The sequence below is a fragment of the Eptatretus burgeri genome, chromosome 12 (assembly GCF_056783735.1).
Source record: "Eptatretus burgeri isolate ZD-2024b chromosome 12, Ebu_testis_v1, whole genome shotgun sequence".
NCBI lineage: Eukaryota > Metazoa > Chordata > Myxini > Myxiniformes > Myxinidae > Eptatretus > Eptatretus burgeri.
In genome coordinates, this window is record NC_140972.1 from 89,334,312 (window position 1) to 89,354,158 (window position 19,847).

A 19,847-nucleotide genomic window follows, 5' to 3' on the forward strand; every position below is an offset into this window, starting at 1 on the left:
ACCTACTGCAAATCATTCAAAACACCTCACTGCAATAGAAAACGTGGAGACAGGAATACAGGACTGTAAATGGTGGATACTTGTAATACCCTCCCCCACCTGGAGGCGGTGCTACACGATACATATTTACATGGAGAACTTGTGTTCCACCCACCCCCCCCCCCACTCCCCCTGCCTCCAATGACCACCAGCAACGACAAAAACACCCTGTACATGAATTGGGGTCATGCTGATCCTTTGCAGCAAGTCGAGATGAAATCGGCCTAGAACTATAGGAGGAGCAGCACGACAATTAAACACCGGTCCGTGAAGTATAGTAAGGATATTGGATATTCAAAAACCTAAAACACTGACAATGGGTAACCAAACAACTGATAATGTTCAAATTCGGATTTATTGCAGCAAATTGGTTGTGCTGGAATTAAGAACGTAGAAAACTATGTGGAGCTGTTGTACATCCACTTTTATTTCCAGAAACTGATCATTTTGAGGGTAAACCACCACCATCTTCTCCAAAGTTTGTGCAGTAAATAGCACCCATTCACTCGATTTGCAGCTCGTAGTCCTCCGCTTCCTCAATCACTGTGCACATCCGAGTTGTCCATTCTTTCTCATCATCTATCCGGCACTGTGAGACACATGTACACAACGTGTATTCAGTTGCTTATTCACCGACTGCATTTCATGATGAAAGCAATATATCAATACAACACAGTAGAGTAATATTGTGCTGTGATATAAAAAAATGACCGTTTTTACAGCCATTTTTCCCTGCTGTGCAGGGGTTTGGCTTTTTCTTGAGGAAATGTTTTATGGCCGGATGCCCTTCCTGATGCCAACCCTGGTCGCCTCCTACGACACACAGGGATATGGTACACCTATTCTAACCGGGGCATACACCGGAACCAGTACACTGGCACTCATTTCGCCGACCTCGGAAGGATGACAGGCTGAGTCAACCCCCTGGTGTTAATTCAGCAGCCAACGGGGCTTGAACTCAGGACCCTTGGATCCCAAGCCACCACCCTAACCACTAAGCCAACACCAGGCTTATTGTGCTGTGATGTGATTCTGTATTATTTTCTCCATCATTTTGATGTTAATAAAATGGTTTACATGCTTGTAAGCCTACCAATTTGTCAGGTAAGTTTACAAGACTGTACTTCTTACAAGTTTTTGTCGAATTACCTCTGGCAGAGTTTGCTCGGAACGAGATAATAGTCCAAGACCTGCAAAATGTATTTTATTTTTGTAATTTATTTTTACCTCCACCACCGAATGTGGATTGAGGTTATGTTTTCACTCACCCCTGTTTGTCTGTACATCTGTCTTGAGCAGGATATCTCAAGTTATGGACGGATTTGGTGGACATGGGTGTGTGACCAGGACTAATTGATTCCATTTTGGTGAAGATCCAGATCCAGCCTATCAGTGGGATACAAAACATTAATCGTTTAACCTGGCGGAGGGATGCACTCTGCCAAGTGTTGTTCTCGTTCAATATATAATTAAGGATTTTTCTAAGTTTATGTACTGGTATATTGAAAAATCAGGATGATTCATCAATGTGTGTGCCGTCCCTCAGATGACGTTAAACTGGGCATCCTATCTGCCGACATTAGCTGGTGGACGTTAAAGATCCCACAGTGTTCTCCGCAAGAAGTAGGCGAGCTATTGTCAGCACCATGAACAAATTCCAAATTGCTGCTGGGAAGGCAATGGCAAACCACCCAGTAGAAACTGCTTTGGCAGCACCGACGCTCTATAATAGAGTTTGGTACACAAGAATATTGAAAGATTCAAAATGAAATGAAAACTAATTAAATATTGTGTCTTTATCCCAGAACCTTTAAAGTAACTCCTGTACTTTCACAACTCAGGTGGTTGGTTATGGTTTACATTGTTTTGCATCATTGGTACTGCAGTCAAGGATGTTCATATTCTGTGTTCTTTTGTCGGACGAAAGCTAATCATGTTTGCTGTACAACATGCAAAGCAAAAATGGAAAAGAAACAATTATGGCATCACATACCTTTCTTTTTGGTCTCTGCCTTTTCTTGCACTGCTGTCGCTTCGACTTGATGCCAGGAGTCTTTGACCGGTCAAAAGATGCATTTGCCAGTGGAGACAGGCAGAAAAATGAGAATGCTGTATTGACAGAAGAATACGTTTGATCGACACTTTGCGCATCGTCGATTGAAGAACGATCATCCAGTTCAACCTCTTTGCTTTTTCCCTCAACTGTTAGGCCAATGGTATCTTCACTGTCCGTGGGCTGCAATTGTTCATTTTTAAAGTTGTTGCTTTTTTGAGCCTTTCTTTCAGGTGTACAGATTTCTGCCTTCAACTCAAATTCATTCTTGAAATCCAAGTAATTCTTTGCGTTGAAAAAGTTTTTCCTTTTGAAGTCCACTTTGACTCCTTTTAGTACTTTTTCTTTCCTTCTCTTATTTATCGTCATGCTGCTATCTTCTTCTCCCTGTACTCTTCCATCCTCATTCTCCACAATGCTGTTTGATTCTTCAGTGATTGTTTCCAGTGTGTGGTACGTCCAGGCTGGTGTGGATTCAATGTTGGCCTCTTCATAGATCTCCAGTAATTGCTTTCCTGCAGGTGTTGCCGATGTACTTGCCAGCTCCACAAACTCTTCACGTTTTCTCATCTCCATGCACTGAAACTTTCTTTCAGGTGTATAAATTTCTACCTCTGATTCAAATTCATTCTTGAAATCCAAGGAATTATTGGTATTGAAAGAGCGTTTCCTTCTGAAGTCCCCTTTGACTCGTTTTCGTACTTTTTCTTTCCATCTTTTATATATTGTCATGTTGCTGTCTTCATTGACCTGTACATTTTCTTCATGCTTCTCAACTACATCCTCATCCTCCATCACAATTCCCTGTGATTCTTCAGGGATTGTTTCTAGCGTGTGATATACCCAGGCTGGTGGAGATTCAACATTCTGCTCTTCATGAATCTCCAGTAGTTGCTTTCCTGTAGGTGTTGGTGGTGTATGAGCCAGCTGCGCAAGCTCTTCACTTCTCATCATCTTCATGCACTGTCTCTCTCAAGCATTTTCCTTTTTAAATGATACATTATCATTTGACCACTTTCAGGCTTTGCAGATTCTGCAATGGTACAAGGTCAAAATATGAGGCTGATAAACAATCTTTGCTTTCAATCCAACTTTTATCAAAGATTACCTGCCCTTCTTGCAGTGTGTTCCGTTAGCATTTGGTTGGTGGCTATTTCTTCAGTTATATTGTTGCAGAAGACATCATTTAAATGCGCAGTCCATACTTTTATTGTTACTTCTACTTTTCATTCCAATTCTTTAAAATGTACAAACATGTAAAAACCCCTCCACCCCCACCCCAAAATGCACAATGACAGGTCTATTGATGAGCTTGGCATTGGGCTCCCCCTTCTGACTCGTTTATTTCTCCATTTTCCTCTTGTAGCACTCTCTATGGGTGGATGCAACTTTGCGTTACTTCCAGTTAGCGATGGCTGCTTCCAGTTTAGTATGGTGAAAACAACTTTCACAGCGAGTCGGACGCCATTGCAAGCTATGATACTGTTCGTAGTTTTTAATTGTGTAGTTTGCCAAAATGTCGTTCAACTATCTGGAAAATCTTAGCATTTGCTTAACATCATTATGAAGTGAAATTCAATGTGATTGGACGAGAAAAGTGTCCATATAAGAATTTAGCAGATGTTTGGATTGACGATCCCCACTCCTGGCCATGTGTTCAGTTTTCTGTATGTGCACTGCTACTTGGTAGAAAGCCACGGTGAGTTATATTAGTGATATTGGAGTCTCTGAAAAAAATTCCTTCTGCATAATAGCATATCAGTACCATCATATCTCGTATAACGTTCAGGATGTATTAGAGCAGTGGTTTTCAAACTTTTTTTAGTGGCGACCCAATTTCAGAACCCCTCTACATCACGCGACCCAAAAGATTCAAAACCCAATTCATAATATATAAGATAAGATTTCATATGACACAAGAACATTTACTGTTTACTTTATTCACCATCGTCATGTTTTCATAGACGAGTAAACTGAGAATAGCCGACAGTATCCAAATACTACAGTTGAATGTTTCAGAAGATGAGTCCGAATGACATTTAGATATATCAGTGAGAAGGATGAGCCTGTTTTTCAGAAACCAACTTCTCTATTCGTGGAGAAGTATATGACAATGCCAGGATCATATCACGCTCCATTTCTAGGCGATTTCTGTACTTTGTTTTAATCACCACCATGGTGGAGAACGACTGCTCACAAAAGTATGATGAAGGATATGGCATGAGAACCTTAATGGCGCGCCGTGACAGGGTCGGGTACGACGGCAACATTTTGCACCAGAATGTCGACAACAAATTCGTCTGCACAAGAGCCTGCACTCCTGAATCCTGCTGGAGCTGTGGAAGCTCTTCCTGTGCTGTATCTTCATCAGCAATCGAGTCCAGTGGAGCCGTGAAAGAGTCCCGAACCACAGAAAAGGACTGCACATCCAGCTCAGGGAAATAGTGCTCGAACTGTTCAATGAGCGACCGAAGGTGACGTGCTATCTCCCCAGAAAGACTGTCGAGCTCAGTATCATCATACTGGCAGGTCGTTAGATGCTCTACCAGACGGGGAAAAAGGCTGAAGCGCTTAACAGCTGCTTTGTCTGCCAGTAATTTTAGAGTCGCCAGAAATCCGCTCATTTTGTCGTGAAAAATCATGAGGTTGGCGTCTTTGCCTTGGAGGGAGCGGTTGAGGACATTGAGACGTTCAAAGATGTCAACGAGATAGCAGTTCTGACAGCCAAGAGTCCGACTCAAGCAACGCTACCCATGCCGTTTTCCCTTGTGTGCGTAGGAACTCCTTCAGTTCATCTTTGAACTCGTAAATGTGCAGAAGAAGGTTTCCTCGAGATAACCATCTGACTTGAGTGTAGAATAGTAAATTCTGATGGTCGGCGTCCATCTCCTGGCAGAATAGCCTGAATAACCTAGTGTCGAGGGTGCTCGATTTGATGTGATTCACCGTTTTTACGACTTCTGAGAGCACGCTCTGCAAGGTTCCTGGCAAAGTACGAGAGGCGAGCGCTTCTCGGTGAATCATGCAGTGTACCATGGAGGTCTGAGGAGCCATCTCAAGAAATTTTGCCTTGAATCCAGAACGCACTCCTAACATTGCTGGCGCACCTTCGGTTGTTGAACCGAGCAACTTTCCGAAGTCCAGATCATGGTCACGATAAAACTGCTCGACTTTCCCAAAAATGTCCCCGCCTTTGGTGGTGGCCTCCAATGATTTGATGAGCAGAGGCTCATCGACAAAGTTATCAGCCTTGATGAAGCGGACCCAGACGATGAGTTGTGCATACAATGCGATATCAGTGGACTCGTCGAACTGTATGGCGTGCCACGGCGATTTCTTTATCTTCTGTACGACCTAAGCCGTTACGTCCAGACTCATCTATCTATAATTCCAGCAATCTCTGTGTGTCTGTCTGTCTTTGTCTGTCTGTTTGTCTGTCTGTTTGTCTGTGACCGCCGTTTCTCGACGACCGCCGGTCCGATCTCATTGAAACTTGCCAGGAATATTGCCGGGGACCCGCGGATGTGCCTTTTTAAGGTTTGATATCGATCGGACGAGCGGTTCCCAAGTTACGGCTTTTATCTTTCGACCAATGACAGGACATGGTGATATGACGTCACAATTAATATTTATTTATTATTATTATTTTTTGCACGATTGATGGTCCAATCTGATTGAAACTTGCCAGGAATAATTATGGGGACCCGCTGATGTGCCTTTTCAAGGTTTGATATTGTTGCGGATTCGCGCCCGCCGGCGTGCGAACGGCCACGTAACTCGAATCGCGGCACGTCGCCCACCGGACGGACAATCCCGTCGTGACCCTCTCGGACTAACGCCGGTAACTAGTCACGGGTGGGCCTTTCGGCCTCACCACGATCGTGCCAATCGGCCCCCCGCGTGGGATAGGGTTGCTCGCAAAATTCGACCTACCTAAGTACCCACACGGAGGGTAGACCGGGCGATCGCACCTCGCCGCAGGTCGACTTCGGACACGGGCCACTTTAAGCGACCCGTTCCGTACTATCGGGATAACTGAGCGGTGTTATCGTCAACCTGGACGGTTCGATTAATTATCGGGCGTTTTAGCCCACGACCAACCCTTTACGTGAAGTAAGATGGAGATTCAATAAAGGAAAAGACGAAGCGAAACGGGAAAACAGTTCACCATAAAGCACATTTATTTCGCGATGAACGGAAAGCACACATATACAATTACACCAAAAGCAAATGTAAAAGAAGAAGAAACACACAATAATGCACAAAAAGCAAATGTAAAAGCAAAACACAATGCAGATCTAACCGACTACCGAGCACACGGCAACACTTATACAGTTTTACTTCACAGACGGCGCCGACAACACATATACTCAAAGCAAAAGAAAAGGACCACCCTCAAGGATGATGGGGCCAGACGGGCCTGGGGCCGAGACCGCGTCGGGCCTACCCGTCTGATGTTGAGCCACAAAATGGCGGTGGCGCCCCGACTCCACGGGCCTCGCGGACAGTGTCTGGAATGGAGTGGGAACGGGGCCCCCTTCTCGCACTATCTCAGCGCGGGGGGAAACAGGAGGGGGTTGTTGATGCTCGGGGGAAGGAGGATATCTCCCTGGCTCGGGTCCCGCAACGAGCGTCTCCACCACGACCTCGGTCGCGTTACCGGCCTCTCCTCTCCGCAGCTCCCCGACTCTGACACGAGCACCCCCTCGACTGCCTTCGCCGCCGCCACCTCTCCAACTCTCCACAGCTCCGTCCAACTGCCTTCTCCGACTCCTCTCTTGACTGGCTCTTCCCAACTCAACTCCGAACTCAACTTGACTGACTCCTACTACTTCTTCCCAACTCAACTTCAAACTGCTCTTGACTCCCAACTCGACTGCGAGCGAACGCGGCCCTTTATAGCCCCCGGGGCCTCGCTCCTTCGCCTTCGACCCTTTACCTTCGACCCTTCACCTCTGGCTGGCTCCCCATTGGACCGAGGAAAAGTGGGCGTGAATGCTTTTTGATCCATGAATTTGCATATAGCGACCACACTCCGACGCACCTGGAGGCGGGGCCAAATCGCCCCACGCTCGCCGATAGGACGGAACAGAAGTGGGCGTGAGTCGTTTTTGATCCGTTTTCTTCGGAAAGGCTGTGCCTCTGCACCCGCTGCTCGGTGCGCGCCCTGCACGAGTCCAGTATCGGTGCCCACAAGCGGCGCGGGAATGGTGGTGATGCGATGGTTGAGAGGGCGAGTTGTGACGGTAAAGGTCGTGGCTGTTGTTGTGAAGTGGCGTTGCGGTTGGTGGTTGTTGTGTGATGGCTGTTGAGACGTGGTTGGTGGTGGTAGTAATGGCGGCTGGTCCAAAATAAAGATAGTAAAAGAAAAACGGCTATCTAGAGGGGTCGCAGCCCGAATGAATGACATTTATTCCCTCTAAACAACGGGTTTGGGCCTAACTACACATATACCTACAGAGATATCTCACCTAAGGGACCTGAATGGTGGTTTGCGAATTTCGTCAACCACAACAATATTAATCGGACAAGCGGTTCCCAAGTTACGGCCATTTATCTGTCGACCAATGACAAGACACGGTGCTGACATCACGAATGACGTCACAATATTTATTTATTTATTATTATTATTTTTTTGCACGATTGATGGTCCGATCTGATTGAAACTTGCCAGGAATATTGCTGGGGACCCGCGGATGTGCCTTTTCGAGGTTTGATATTAATCGGACGAGCAGTTCCCAAGTTACGGCCATTTATCTGTCGACCAATATCTGCGGGAGAGGGGGGGATGAGAGTGGGGGCGAGACATGGGGCGAGAGAGGAAGTGCGAGACTGGGGGGGGAGCAAGAGAGGGGGAGAGAGGGAGTGCGAGAGAGGGGGGATGAGAGTAGGGGGGCGAGAGAGAAGGGGCGAGAGAGGAAGTGCGAGACTGGGGGGGGGCAAGAGAGGGGGGAGAGAGGGAGTGCGAGAGAGGGGGGATGAGAGTAGGGGGGCGAGAGAGAAGGGGCGAGAGAGAGCTGCACCTACAGGCACGCACCTACGGGCCCGTACTAGTATCTTCAATTCTGCGTTGGATGGTTGTGTCAGAGAGGGGTATAACTGCCAGTTTATTTGCCGCTTCCTCCCCAACCATCAGAGATACCATGTCCTTTGCACATGACGGCACGAGTTCTTCCGCAATGGAGTGAGGCTTTTTAGTCTTGGCAACATGGAGTGACGCTCGATACAAGGCCTCTAATGCCCGAGAATTGGTCTGGTGGCATGTACCTTCTCTGTCAAGACGCGTATTCCTGAGTGCAAGAAGTTTCCTCTCAAAGAACGCTCTCTCCTTATCCTGATAAGGCACATGTTTTGTAGTCAAATGCCTCTGCAACTTATTTTGTTTCATAGACTCCGTAGAAAGCACTTCGAAACAAATCACACACTGAGGCCTCTGTGCCCCACTTTTATCCACCACGTAGTAAAATCCAAGGTCCAGAAATTTATCCTGGTAAGAACGTTCTCGAGATTTGCTGGTGGCCGATGCTGACATCACAAATAAGGTCTCGAGTCGTACGTGGAGACGTGAATAGACGTTAATGATTGAGTCAGAGTCCGAGTCTGAGTCTGAGAGGCCGTGGATCAAACCACTAATTTCCCGCCAAAATGAACCGCCCTTCAGCGAGCCCGCGCATCGGCTGGATCCCATTCCAAGCGTCATGTTGTGCCGGTTCCCATATTTTGAACGAACCGTTTATATTACATCCCGTAAAAGCGAACACCGATCGAAAATAGACAATTTTTTTTCGCTGCAAGCAGAGGCCCGCGACCCCACGAAATTTGCTCGGTGACCCCACTCGGGGGTCACACCCCCGGGTTTGAAAACCAAGTATTAGAGTGAGCGCTGAGTGAAAATAGGGCTATAAGCGGTAATTATAACATTGAGCATTTGGAGAAAGATTATTGAGTGTGTGTGTGTGTGTGTGTGTGTGTGTGTGTGTGTGTGTGTGTGTGTGTGTGTGTGTGTGTGTGTGTGTGTGTGTGTGTGTGAGATCATATATATATATATATATATATATATATATATATATATATATATATATATATATATATATATATATATATATATATGCCTGGTGTTGGCGCAGTGGTTCGGGCAGCGGCTTGGGATCCAAAAGGTCCTGAGTTCAAGCCCCGTTGGGCCACTGAATTAATACACCAGGGGGTTGACTCAGCCTGTCATCCTTCCGAGGTCGGCGAAATGAGTACCAGTATACTGGGCCAGTGTATACCCCGGTTGAAATTGGTATACCATATCCCTGTGTCGTCAGAGGCGACCAGGGTTGCGTCAGGAAGGGCATCCGGCTTAAAACATGTGCCAAATCACTATGCGGATCATACGGATGATCCGCTGTGGCGACCCCTAACGGAAGCAGCCGAAAGAAGAAGGAGAGATATATATATATATATTGTTGTGGTTTTTCACCACTCCCGCGTGCGAGCGACCGCTTTTAGCTAATCGCGGCCACGTGCCCACCAACGTGGCAAACTGAGTCGCAACTTTCGGATGAATGCCGAAATCCAGCTACGGGTGTTTTTTAATCACACCGTAAATCAGCCAACTATTCTGTCCACGCGTGACAGGGTCCGATCGCCAAATTGTCGATTTACCTAAGTATGTGCACAGACAGAAATGCCGGGGATTTACACCTCAACGGGACCTGCATGGAAATGAGCCACTTAAGCAGCTCGCTCCGTTTGCGATTTGCCGAGCGATGTATATCGCCAAGCCCCGCCGGATCCGATTACTTTATCGGCTATTTAAAAGCCAGCTAATATCCCGAACGCAATACGGCAGCTCAATTGAGGGAAAGGACACAACGAACAGGTGAACATTCACACAATGACATTTATTTGTAACACGTATGCATGCAAACATGTATGCAATCATGCAGTCAGTAAAGCAATGCAGGAAAGGGACAAAACACGAGCAAGACAAAGAACTACAACCGTTCTATTTTTTACTGTACATTCACTTAACAGTTCTACTTACGGACACGGTGCCACAACTTTCATGCAAAGAAACCTCAGGAAAGGGAGGGGCAGAACTGGACCCGTAGGCCTTTAATGTTTGCGGAGCTGTGGGGACCGCAAGAGCTCCGAGAAGCCGTGCTGGTTACCTGCCACCCTCGAGGTGACTCGCTGGGGGACCTTCGACGTTTTGCCATAAACACGGCAGCTCGGTTGGTCCAGGCCCCGCCGTGCGGCCTAGTGGATCGGCCGGGCTGACGACGCCTCAGGAACGAACGGGCCTTGCTCTCTTTTACGAGTTGATGCTCTTTTAAAAGTCCGCCCATTCCTCAGCGTTACACGGGCCGTCTCGGGGCCGGCTGGCGACTTCTCTCCGGCTGTGTTCAATGACCCCCAGTTCGGCACCGTACTGCCGGCTTGGCTGCGCTCCGATGACCCTGACTGCCCTCCACTGGACTCGAACCTTGACAGACTGCTCACAGACTTCTCGGTGAACCCAGACCGACTCTCCAGGCAAGAACTACTCGCTTGGCATTCCAGCGCGCCTTTTTATGGGGTCCGTGGGAGGTGAGTTTGATCCCCCACTTTCGACCTTTCACCCCCCGCTGGCTCCGCCCCTTTTGGTATTTTGATCGGATCTCGTCACGAAACGTGGAGAGAGCGGACGTGGCAGAGATCATCTCCACCACACGGACGTTGTGGAAATCATCGGCTCCTGCCCCAACGAGGGAGTCCCCGCGTCTGTCGCGGAGACGCTGCTCGTTGGGATCCGCCGTGGCTGGTGAAAAGATGGCGGCACAATGGAGATGAAGGTGAGGCGATGTTGTTCGTTTGTGGAGATTTTGTTGAGGAGATGGTGAGGAGATGTCGTGGTTGGCGCTGTGGTGGGGATGGCGTGGTTGTTGAGAGGCCGTTGTGGTTGTTCAGATGTGGTTGTTCCAAAATAAAGATAGCAAAAGAATAATGGCTGACTCAAAGATCACAGCCCGGTTACACGAATAATTCACTTTAGACCTCCGTGTAGAAATCTAATCTGAACACACTTATCGACATAACTGATCTCTGGGGAACCTGTATGGTGTTCTGTGAATTTCCACAACCGTAACTATATATATATATATATATATATATATATATATATATATATATATATATATATATATATATATATATATATATATATATATATATATATATATATATATATATCCATGGAAAAGCTGGGGTACCCAGCGTTGTCCAGTGCCGTTTGAAGAAATCTGTAGGCACTTTGAAGAAATCAAATGTTTTTGTTCCATGTTTAGCTTATCTGGAATGTAATTTGAGATAAGGTATTGTCATCATGCAACGTACGTCCGTCCGTCCATCCGTCCGTGCGTCTCCTTTTTCGACTTCTCCGGCTGAAATTTGGCAGCAATGTTCCTCCCCTGACTGGTAACAGGAATTGCTTAGCTCGTTGCGGTCACATGACCAAGTAGGTCAAAGTGGCCGACCGTCAATTTTTGGGAAGATTGCGTAAATTCCTTCAAAAATATTCTTCTCCAGACACACCAGTCGGAATCCTACCAAATTTGGGTTACAACATTAGGATAGGGTCCTGATGCTAAATTGCGGAGGTCAAGCTGATCACGTGACCGGAAATGTGTCAAAATGGCAGTCGCACAAATTCCATCCAAAATCATCTCTACGTACCTGTCAGAATGCAAACAAATTTATGTTGCAACATTACGTTAGGGTAGGGATGTTAATTTTATCGTGGAAATCATGCGGATCACATTACCGGAAATGCCAGAATGGCCAACTGGGTCAATTTTTGCGAAAATCACATTAATTATTTTAACAATCTTCTTCGCCAGACCCACCCGTCAAAATGCTACCAAATTTGGGTTACAACATTAGGATAGGGTTGTGATGTTAAATTGCGGAGGTCATGCTGATCACATGACCAGAAGTTTGTCAAGATGGGAGACTTAGTAAAATTTTTGGTAAATCATGTAAATTCCTTCAAGATTCTTCCCCACCAGTCAGAATTCTACCAAATTGGGGTTGCAACATTAGGCCAAGCCCAGATAAGCTACAGGTGTAGTGGTCTTATTTATTTATTTTAATGGGGGCTTAAAACACTGCGACTCCTACTAAGGAATGGGGTCAGTGATCATTTAATATTACTTTTCACATAGCTACAAAGGTTTTGGCACTATAGTGATTTAAAAAAAGTCTTTCCGAAAACTCACTGATGAACCTGTGAAAGTTTGATGAAGATCCTTTTGGGCATTTCTGAGAAAGATGGTGACACGTAGAGACAGACAGGCATCTCTCTTCCATCCACGATACTAAAAAAAATAGAATGTTTGTTTGTATGTATGTATGTGTGTGTGTTTGTTCGTCCTTTATAGGTGGCCGAACCGTTGGATGGAATGAGATGAAACTTGGCATGAATGATCCTTGGGACATGAGAACGGACATGGGGGGGGGGGGGGAGGGGAGGTCAAGTTCAAGGTCAAAGGTCACGGGGTCAAGGTCACCGGGTAACTTCAATTTCTCAATTTCATCCGATAGAGATGGGACCAACGCCATTCGACAGATAATCAAAATTAATACTCAAGGACCAATTTAGTGCCCCGTCTGTGACGGGGTTTCGGCTAGCACTGTACTATAAAAGGAACCATTGTGTGCATGCGAGTTCCACCCATTGTTTGGACAATTTGTCTGACTCCAACCACAATTTCTGTACTACCACCGCAAATTTAGGAACGCTTTCACTGCGGAGGTTATGCAGGTTTGCTATTGTTTCCGACTATTTTCTCTTAAAATTATGATGAGTTTCTGTGAAGTCGGTGATAGCATGTTAGGGAAACAGAAAACGTTACATGCCCTGCTGTTTCGATGTGGGAATGGCCATTTGCTTTTTATTTTTAATGACTGGGAGGGGTGGGGTTTAGGACTTTCATTGGGGGGTTTGATGGGTTACAGGTAAGGACTTGGGGTTCTTATTATTTTGGGGTTCCACTTCTTATTAGGAGGTTGGTGGCAGGATTTGCACTCCGGCCACCGTAAAACCCTTCATTCCGCAAAACGCAAAAACGCAAAAAAATCTGAAAACCCACTCCGTGGGAATACCTCCTGTGCAGCTTCCCTTCGCAGGGCAGCTCACCGGATGACGGGATTGGGGAAAAGCCTTCGGGACCCCCAATCTTTGTTAGGAGGGAAACCACGGGGTAACATCCCTGGGTCAGATTGCGGGAGAGTGTGTCGGAGTGGTGCTGAGGTGTCGTCCACCAGATGGCGGTCTCCTTGGGTTAACCTGAGGCGGTCCCTTCGGGTGGGTACCTGGAATGTCCTATCCCTAAGAGAGGATGATCACCTGTCTCTGTTATCATCTGAGCTCAAGCGTTTGGACATCGGGATTGCAGCTCTCTCTGAGGTTCGGAGACCGGATTGCGGCGAGATAATGGTGGGTGGTTACACCTACTATTGGTCTGGTCGCTCTGATGGTTACCATACCCAAGGAGTTGCTGTAGCTGTGTCCAATAAGCTGACCCCAATGATAATTGAGGTAACACCGGTCAACGAGCGTATTATGAGATTAAGGATTCATCACTCCTTAGGTGTCATCTCCCTGGTCTCTGTTTATGCTCCGACTGAGGCGAGTGATCTCACCGTGAAGGATGCATTCTACGCCACACTCGAGTCTGTGGTTGATCAGTGCCCCAGACGAGATACACTTCTAGTCTTGGGGGATTTCAATGCATCGACTGGAACTGATAGGGACGGTTATGAGGTGTGTGTTGGTCCCCATGGGTCAGGAACTATGAACCAGAATGGTACTAAGTTCCTTGACTTTGCAAGAAGTCATGGACTTAGGGTGGCTGGTTCATGGTTTCAGCGCCCACAAGCTCATCGCTGGACTTGGTATTCCAACGCTGGCGGTGTGGCAAAGGAGATTGACCATGTCCTCATTGACGGTCGTTGGAGGATGATCCAGAACTGCAGGGTCTACCGGAGTGCTCAGTTCCTCAATACTGACCACAGGCTTGTTGTAGCAACTCTAAAGCTGCACCTTAAATCCTGGAGAATGGTACCATCCCAGCCGAGGCTGGATGTTGCCAAGCTCAGAGATGAGAGAGTAGCTGAGGAGTTTGCGAACAGGCTGAGTGGACACTTGGGGGGTCTGGGTGCTTTGGGGGTCCTGAAGAGTTGTGGAGCGCCTTCAAGACCACCGTCCTTGATGTTGCCGGTGGATGCCTTGGAGCTCACCGCAGGGCAAAGAAGAATTTTGTCTCTCAAGGGACACTGGATACCATTGACCAGAGTCGCAGGGCCAGGCTGAATGGCAGAGCTGAGCTGTTCAGGGAGCTGAGGCGTAAAACTGTACGTGCACTGAGGGTGGACAAGGAGGCCTATGTGCGAGGAATCTGTGAGGGGGTAGAGCATCACCTGTGGACAGGTGATTCTCGTCCCGCTTACAGGGGAATTCGCGCATTACGTTCATCCAAGCCCATCCCTCGGAGCACTACAGTTCGAGCAGAGAGTGGTAGGCTCTTGACAGAGGAGTCTGAAGTGAAGGCCCGCTGGGCCGGTTACTTTGAGCGGTTGTACCAGGCTGATCCCCCAACTGTCGAGTTGGACGTCAAGGGTGTTACAATCCCTGTTGCTGACCCTCGAATCAACTGTGGTCCACCTACGCTTGTGGAAACACGGGCTGCGGTGAACCAGTTGAAACGGGGCAAAGCTCCAGGGATCTGTGGCATCCATGCCGAACTTCTCAAGGCTGGTGGAAATGCTGCACTCGTGTCGTTGCATGCAGTTTTGTGCTCTGCCTGGAACACAGGCATCATCCCAACTGACTGGAAGAGGGGCCTTGTTGTCCCTCTCTGGAAAGGGAAGGGTGATCGCCAAGACTGCAACAACTACCGAGGGGTGACGCTGCTCTCAGTGCCGGGCAAGGTCTTTGCTCGGATAATTCTCGATAGGGTTCGCCACCATCTGCTTGAGCACCAGCGTCCAGAGCAGTCAGGCTTTACACCAAAGAGGTCAACGATTGACCGTATCCTTGCACTTCGTGTCCTCACCGAACGCAGACGAGAGTTTCGGCAGGGGCTGCTTGCAGCCTATGTTGATCTCTGTAAAGCGTTCGATTCAGTGAATCGGGATGTCCTCTGGAGGATTCTTGGTCTTCGTGGGGTGCCACCAAAACTGATCGATCTGATGTCTGAACTCTACTCTGGTACTTGGAGTGCTGTGAAGTGTGGTGGTACCATCTCTGACTTATTTCCAGTTATTACTGGAGTTCGTCAGGGATGTGTACTTGCCCCCACACTTTTCAGCACTTGTATGGACTGGATTCTAGGGAGGATGTCGGAGAGATCAAGTTGCGGTGTGTCATTTGGGAATGTCAAGATCTCGGACCTTGATTTTGCAGATGATGCAGTCATCTTTGCGGAGACTTTAGACATCCTCTTGGGGGCCCTCGAGGTGCTGAATGAGGAGTCGGAGCCGTTGGGATTACGGGTTTCTTGGGTCAAAACTAAGATCCAGGCTTTCGGTGACATCTTGGATGCTGCTGTCCTGTCTGTGTCTGTTTGTGGTGAGGATGTTGAGGTCGTGGAGAGATTCACTTACCTTGGCAGTGATATTCATGTCTCTGCTGGCTGCGAGTCAGAGGTCAATAGACGTCTGGGTCGGGGCTGGGGAGTCATGGATTCACTGGATCATGGGGTGTGGCGCTGCCGGTACCTGTGCGGGAGGACGAAAGTCCGAGTCTTCAGGTCCTTGGTACTTCCAGTCTTGCTCTATGGGTGCGAGACTTGGACTCTGACCAAGGATCTGAGACGGAGACTTAATTCCTTTGGTACCAGGTCTCTTCGGAGAATCCTTGGCTATCGCTGGTCGGATTTTGTGTCCAACGAGCGGTTGCTGAGAGAGACTCGGATGAGATTTGTTACCTGCATAGTCCGTGAGCGTCAGTTGCGGCTGTATGGACATGTGGCTCGTTTTCCTGACTCTGATCCTGCTCACCAGATTCTCTCAGCGAGGGAGTCTCATGAGTGGAGGAGGCCAGTGGGTCGACCACGTGCCTCATGGTTGCAACAGGTTGACCATCATCTCAAGGAGATGGGGATGGGCCTGGCATCTGCCTGGGGGATGGCCAGACGGAGGCCCCTGGAGTACCGGCGGAAAGTGGACGCAGCGACGTGCTGTTCTGGCACATGCTCCCATACCTGACCTGACCTGACTTGGGGTTGGGATGGGGAAGCTGAGGCTTTTGTTGAGTTGTCAGAATTGCTTGTGTGTGTGTGTGTGTGTGTGTGTGTGTGTGTGTGTGTGTGTGTGTGTGTGTGTGTGTGTGTGTGTGTGTGTGTGTGTGTGTGTGTGTGTGTGTCTCAGTGTCTCAGTCACTGTCAGGGGGGAGTGAGGGGGTGACAATCACCCTATGGGTAATTGCTATTATCATATAGATGAGTACTTTTAAGACGACTTCAATGGGAATCAATTTGCACGATATGTATTGATGTTATTGTGAAGTTTAAAAAAAAACTAAAAACAAGGAGCTCTTCCAATTTGCTGATACTTTCGGTCACCCACCTTTTGGGTAGTATGACGAAGAGAGATCTGCAATATAAAAGGTAAATGTTGAACGGTTTTTGAAATATCACTGACACAAAGAACATGATTGGATGATCGGTCGGTCAGTCGGAGCTCATTTTCATGAAGAACTCCTTCCAGTAACTGAGACACGCAGTGAGTGCAGTCCTGTACTGTATCTATCTCCGCGTGAACACTGCAATGCTTTCATACCCTTTTGTTCTCCCTCCATATCTATTTATTAAATACGCACATGAAGTCACTTGGTCTGTGAACCACGACATTCAAATCAACCACTTGTCGCGTCTGTCAAGGTATTTCTCTCTCTCTCTGGAAGGAAACTTGAAGAAAGAATTTTTTTTTTCTTATTCGAGGTTGTGTTTGGTACAAATCACAGCTTCACGGATGCCTTATCGCAAAAGTCTGAAGCATTTGTACAAACCACAAACGAATCAAAGGATCTATTTATTGGTACGCACACACACAGGAGGGTTCAATTACTAAGCAGCTTGCTAGTGCTTGCCAAGCCAGCCGTTCCTTAACCGTTTGGAATGGAGCGCTAAATGTACTGGGCGAGAGGGGCACAAAAAACTTGTGAACTGAACATACCCCTGGTATACCGGAAGCGATCCGACAACGTGCGGGACGAACAGTATCACAGCCAGCGGCGGCCTTCACATCGTCGCTGAGGTGGTGTTTTCACCGCGCTAAAATGGCGGCGGCCGTCGCTAACCGGGAGTTACCCAAAGTTGCGTCAGCTCACGTCCGCTGCGAACACAATTCGTTTGGAGGAAGTTGTTGTCACAAGAGGATCGAGAAGAACTGGAAACGACGGCCCGGACAGCATTTTTTGGAGTACCACGATAACTGTTTCCATGGAGACCGCCGTGTTATTAAGCGGGGCCGATCACTCTGTTCCGTTGGAGTGCTTGCTTGAGTGTTTTGAATCAAACAACCCCGAAGCAAGCCACTTGCAAACGGAACACACCCACGTGGTGTCCTCGACAGCTGATCTCTTTGTAACTATCAAAACACACACACACACACACACACACACAGACACAGACACAGACACACACTCTCACACACACACACTCACACACACACACACACAGACACAGACACAGACACAGACACAGACACAGACACAGACGCAGACACAGACACAGACACAGACACGCACACACAAACACATACAGACACGCACACACACGCACACACAGACATGCGCGCGCGCGCACACACACACACACACACACACACACACACACACACACACACACACACACACACACACACACACACACACACACACACACACACACACACACACACACACACACACACACACACACACACACACACACACACACACACACACACACACACACACACACACACTGCCGGGACCCCGAACCAATAATAAAATTCCGTTTCACTTCGAATTAAGTTTTCTGATTCTCTTGTAGTTTCGATAGAACATTTTCTCTTTACTTCTCCCACGTTTACAAAATGCAGTGTGTACATCCATGTGTACATTAAACATCTATTCATTACATCAGTGTCCCCACTGTGTCTCACTTGGTGAACGATTTAACAACTTTACATGGAAACAAAAGGAACCGGAATAATGGAACTCATGACTGTACTTACTCTTGTTAATGTGTCGTGAAAACGTGTCCTTGATAAAATCTACAATCATTTACAAAACCTTTGTCACGTTACTTACATTCAGGGAACTTCTGGAGAAATTGGATTTCGCACGAAACTTGCAAAAGCAACGTTTGTTTGTTTTTGTTTGTTTGTTCAGACTTTGGGCCAGCTGCACGTCCGACGTGATTGTATGAAACAGAGCACGCACAGGTGTAGTTTACACGAACTGGATAAACTGGTGCTCAACCACATTGGGATATCGGAAAAGAGGTCCTGGCCCACAATGGGCGGAATGGGCGGGGCCTCTTACCGTCTGTAATGTAATGGGCGGGGCCTCTTACCGTTTGTCACGTAATGGGCGGGGCCTCTTTCCGTTTGTCATGTAATGGGCGGGGCCTCTTTCCGTTTGTCATGTAATGGGCGGGGCCTCTTACCGTTTCTCACGTAATGGGCGGGGCCTCTTTCCGTTTGTAATGTAATGGGCGGGGCCTCTTACCGTTTGTAATGTAATGGGCGGGGCCTCTTACCGTTTGTCACGTAATGGGCGGGGCCTCTTTCCGTTTGTCACGTAATGGGCGGGGCCTCTTTCCGTTTGTAATGAAATGGGCGGGGCCTCTTTCCGTTTGTCATGTAATGGGCGGGGCCTCTTACCTTTTGTAATGTAATGGGCGGGGCCTCTTACCGTTTGTCACGTAATGGGCGGGGCCTCTTACCGTTTGTCACGTAATGGGCGGGGCCTCTTTCCGTTTGTAATGAAATGGGCGGGGCCTCTTTCCGTTTGTCATGTAATGGGCGGGGCCTCTTACCTTTTGTAATGTAATGGGCGGGGCCTCTTACCGTTTGTCACGTAATGGGCGGGGCCTCTTACCGTTTGTCACGTAATGGGCGAGGCCTCTTGCCGTTTGTAATGTAATGGGCGGGGCCTCTTTCCGTTTGTAATGTAATGGGCGGGGCCTCTTCCCGTCCACAAAGTAATGGGCGGGGCCTCTTGCCGTCCGTAATGTAAATCTAATTTCTTCCGCCAGTAAAGGTGGATGGAGGTTGGTTTCACGTTTGTTCGTCTTCGAACAGGATATCTCACCTAGTTATGGACGGTTTCGGCCGAAACTTGCTGGACCTGTTTAGTGTGTGACAAGGAAGAATTTATGAGATTTTGGTGAAGATACGAACACGAGAATATATCTTCACCATTGAGAGAAATGGCCAAAAACGATATGTACAGCACGATATATGAAAACGTATGGACTGATCCAGACAAAACTTGTATGTGGATGAGTTGGGTAAATGACAAGAACAAGCCGATTCGATTTGGGTTCAGGTCCGAATCCAGATCCCACCTGTCACTGGTACAAGCAGTCAGTTGGCCGAGTGTGCGCCCAACCGAGTCCGGGGGGTGTACTTTATTCCATTTTACCAATGATCTTGTTATCCCTGTTCCTCAAGCCTCCTGTCGACGTGCTTGCTTGAGTCCTTCAGCCTGAGCCACTTGGCGAGCTCTCCACAAGCT

General features: G+C 47.7%; 1 protein-coding gene across 4 annotated transcripts; it reads right to left on the bottom strand.

Moving 5' to 3' along the window:
* Window positions 1-332: 332 nt before the first annotated feature.
* LOC147016104 (uncharacterized) lies at window positions 333-19,830 on the bottom strand. Of its 4 annotated transcripts, none has more exons than XM_085848837.1 (3): window positions 19,678-19,830; window positions 2,033-3,125; window positions 333-628 (listed from the first exon to the last, which is right to left on the bottom strand). In XM_085848837.1, the coding sequence occupies exons 2-3, from the start codon at window positions 3,050-3,052 to the stop codon at window positions 542-544; spliced, it is 1,107 nt and encodes a 368-aa protein (XP_085704963.1). In that variant the 5' UTR covers window positions 3,053-3,125; window positions 19,678-19,830; the 3' UTR covers window positions 333-541. The 4 variants fall into 4 exon arrangements, with proteins under 4 accessions (XP_085704963.1, XP_085704964.1, XP_085704961.1 ...); XM_085848838.1 differs by lacking the exon at window positions 19,678-19,830 and adding an exon at window positions 18,682-18,802; XM_085848835.1 differs by lacking the exon at window positions 19,678-19,830 and adding an exon at window positions 18,417-18,634.
* Window positions 19,831-19,847: the final 17 nt, after the last annotated feature.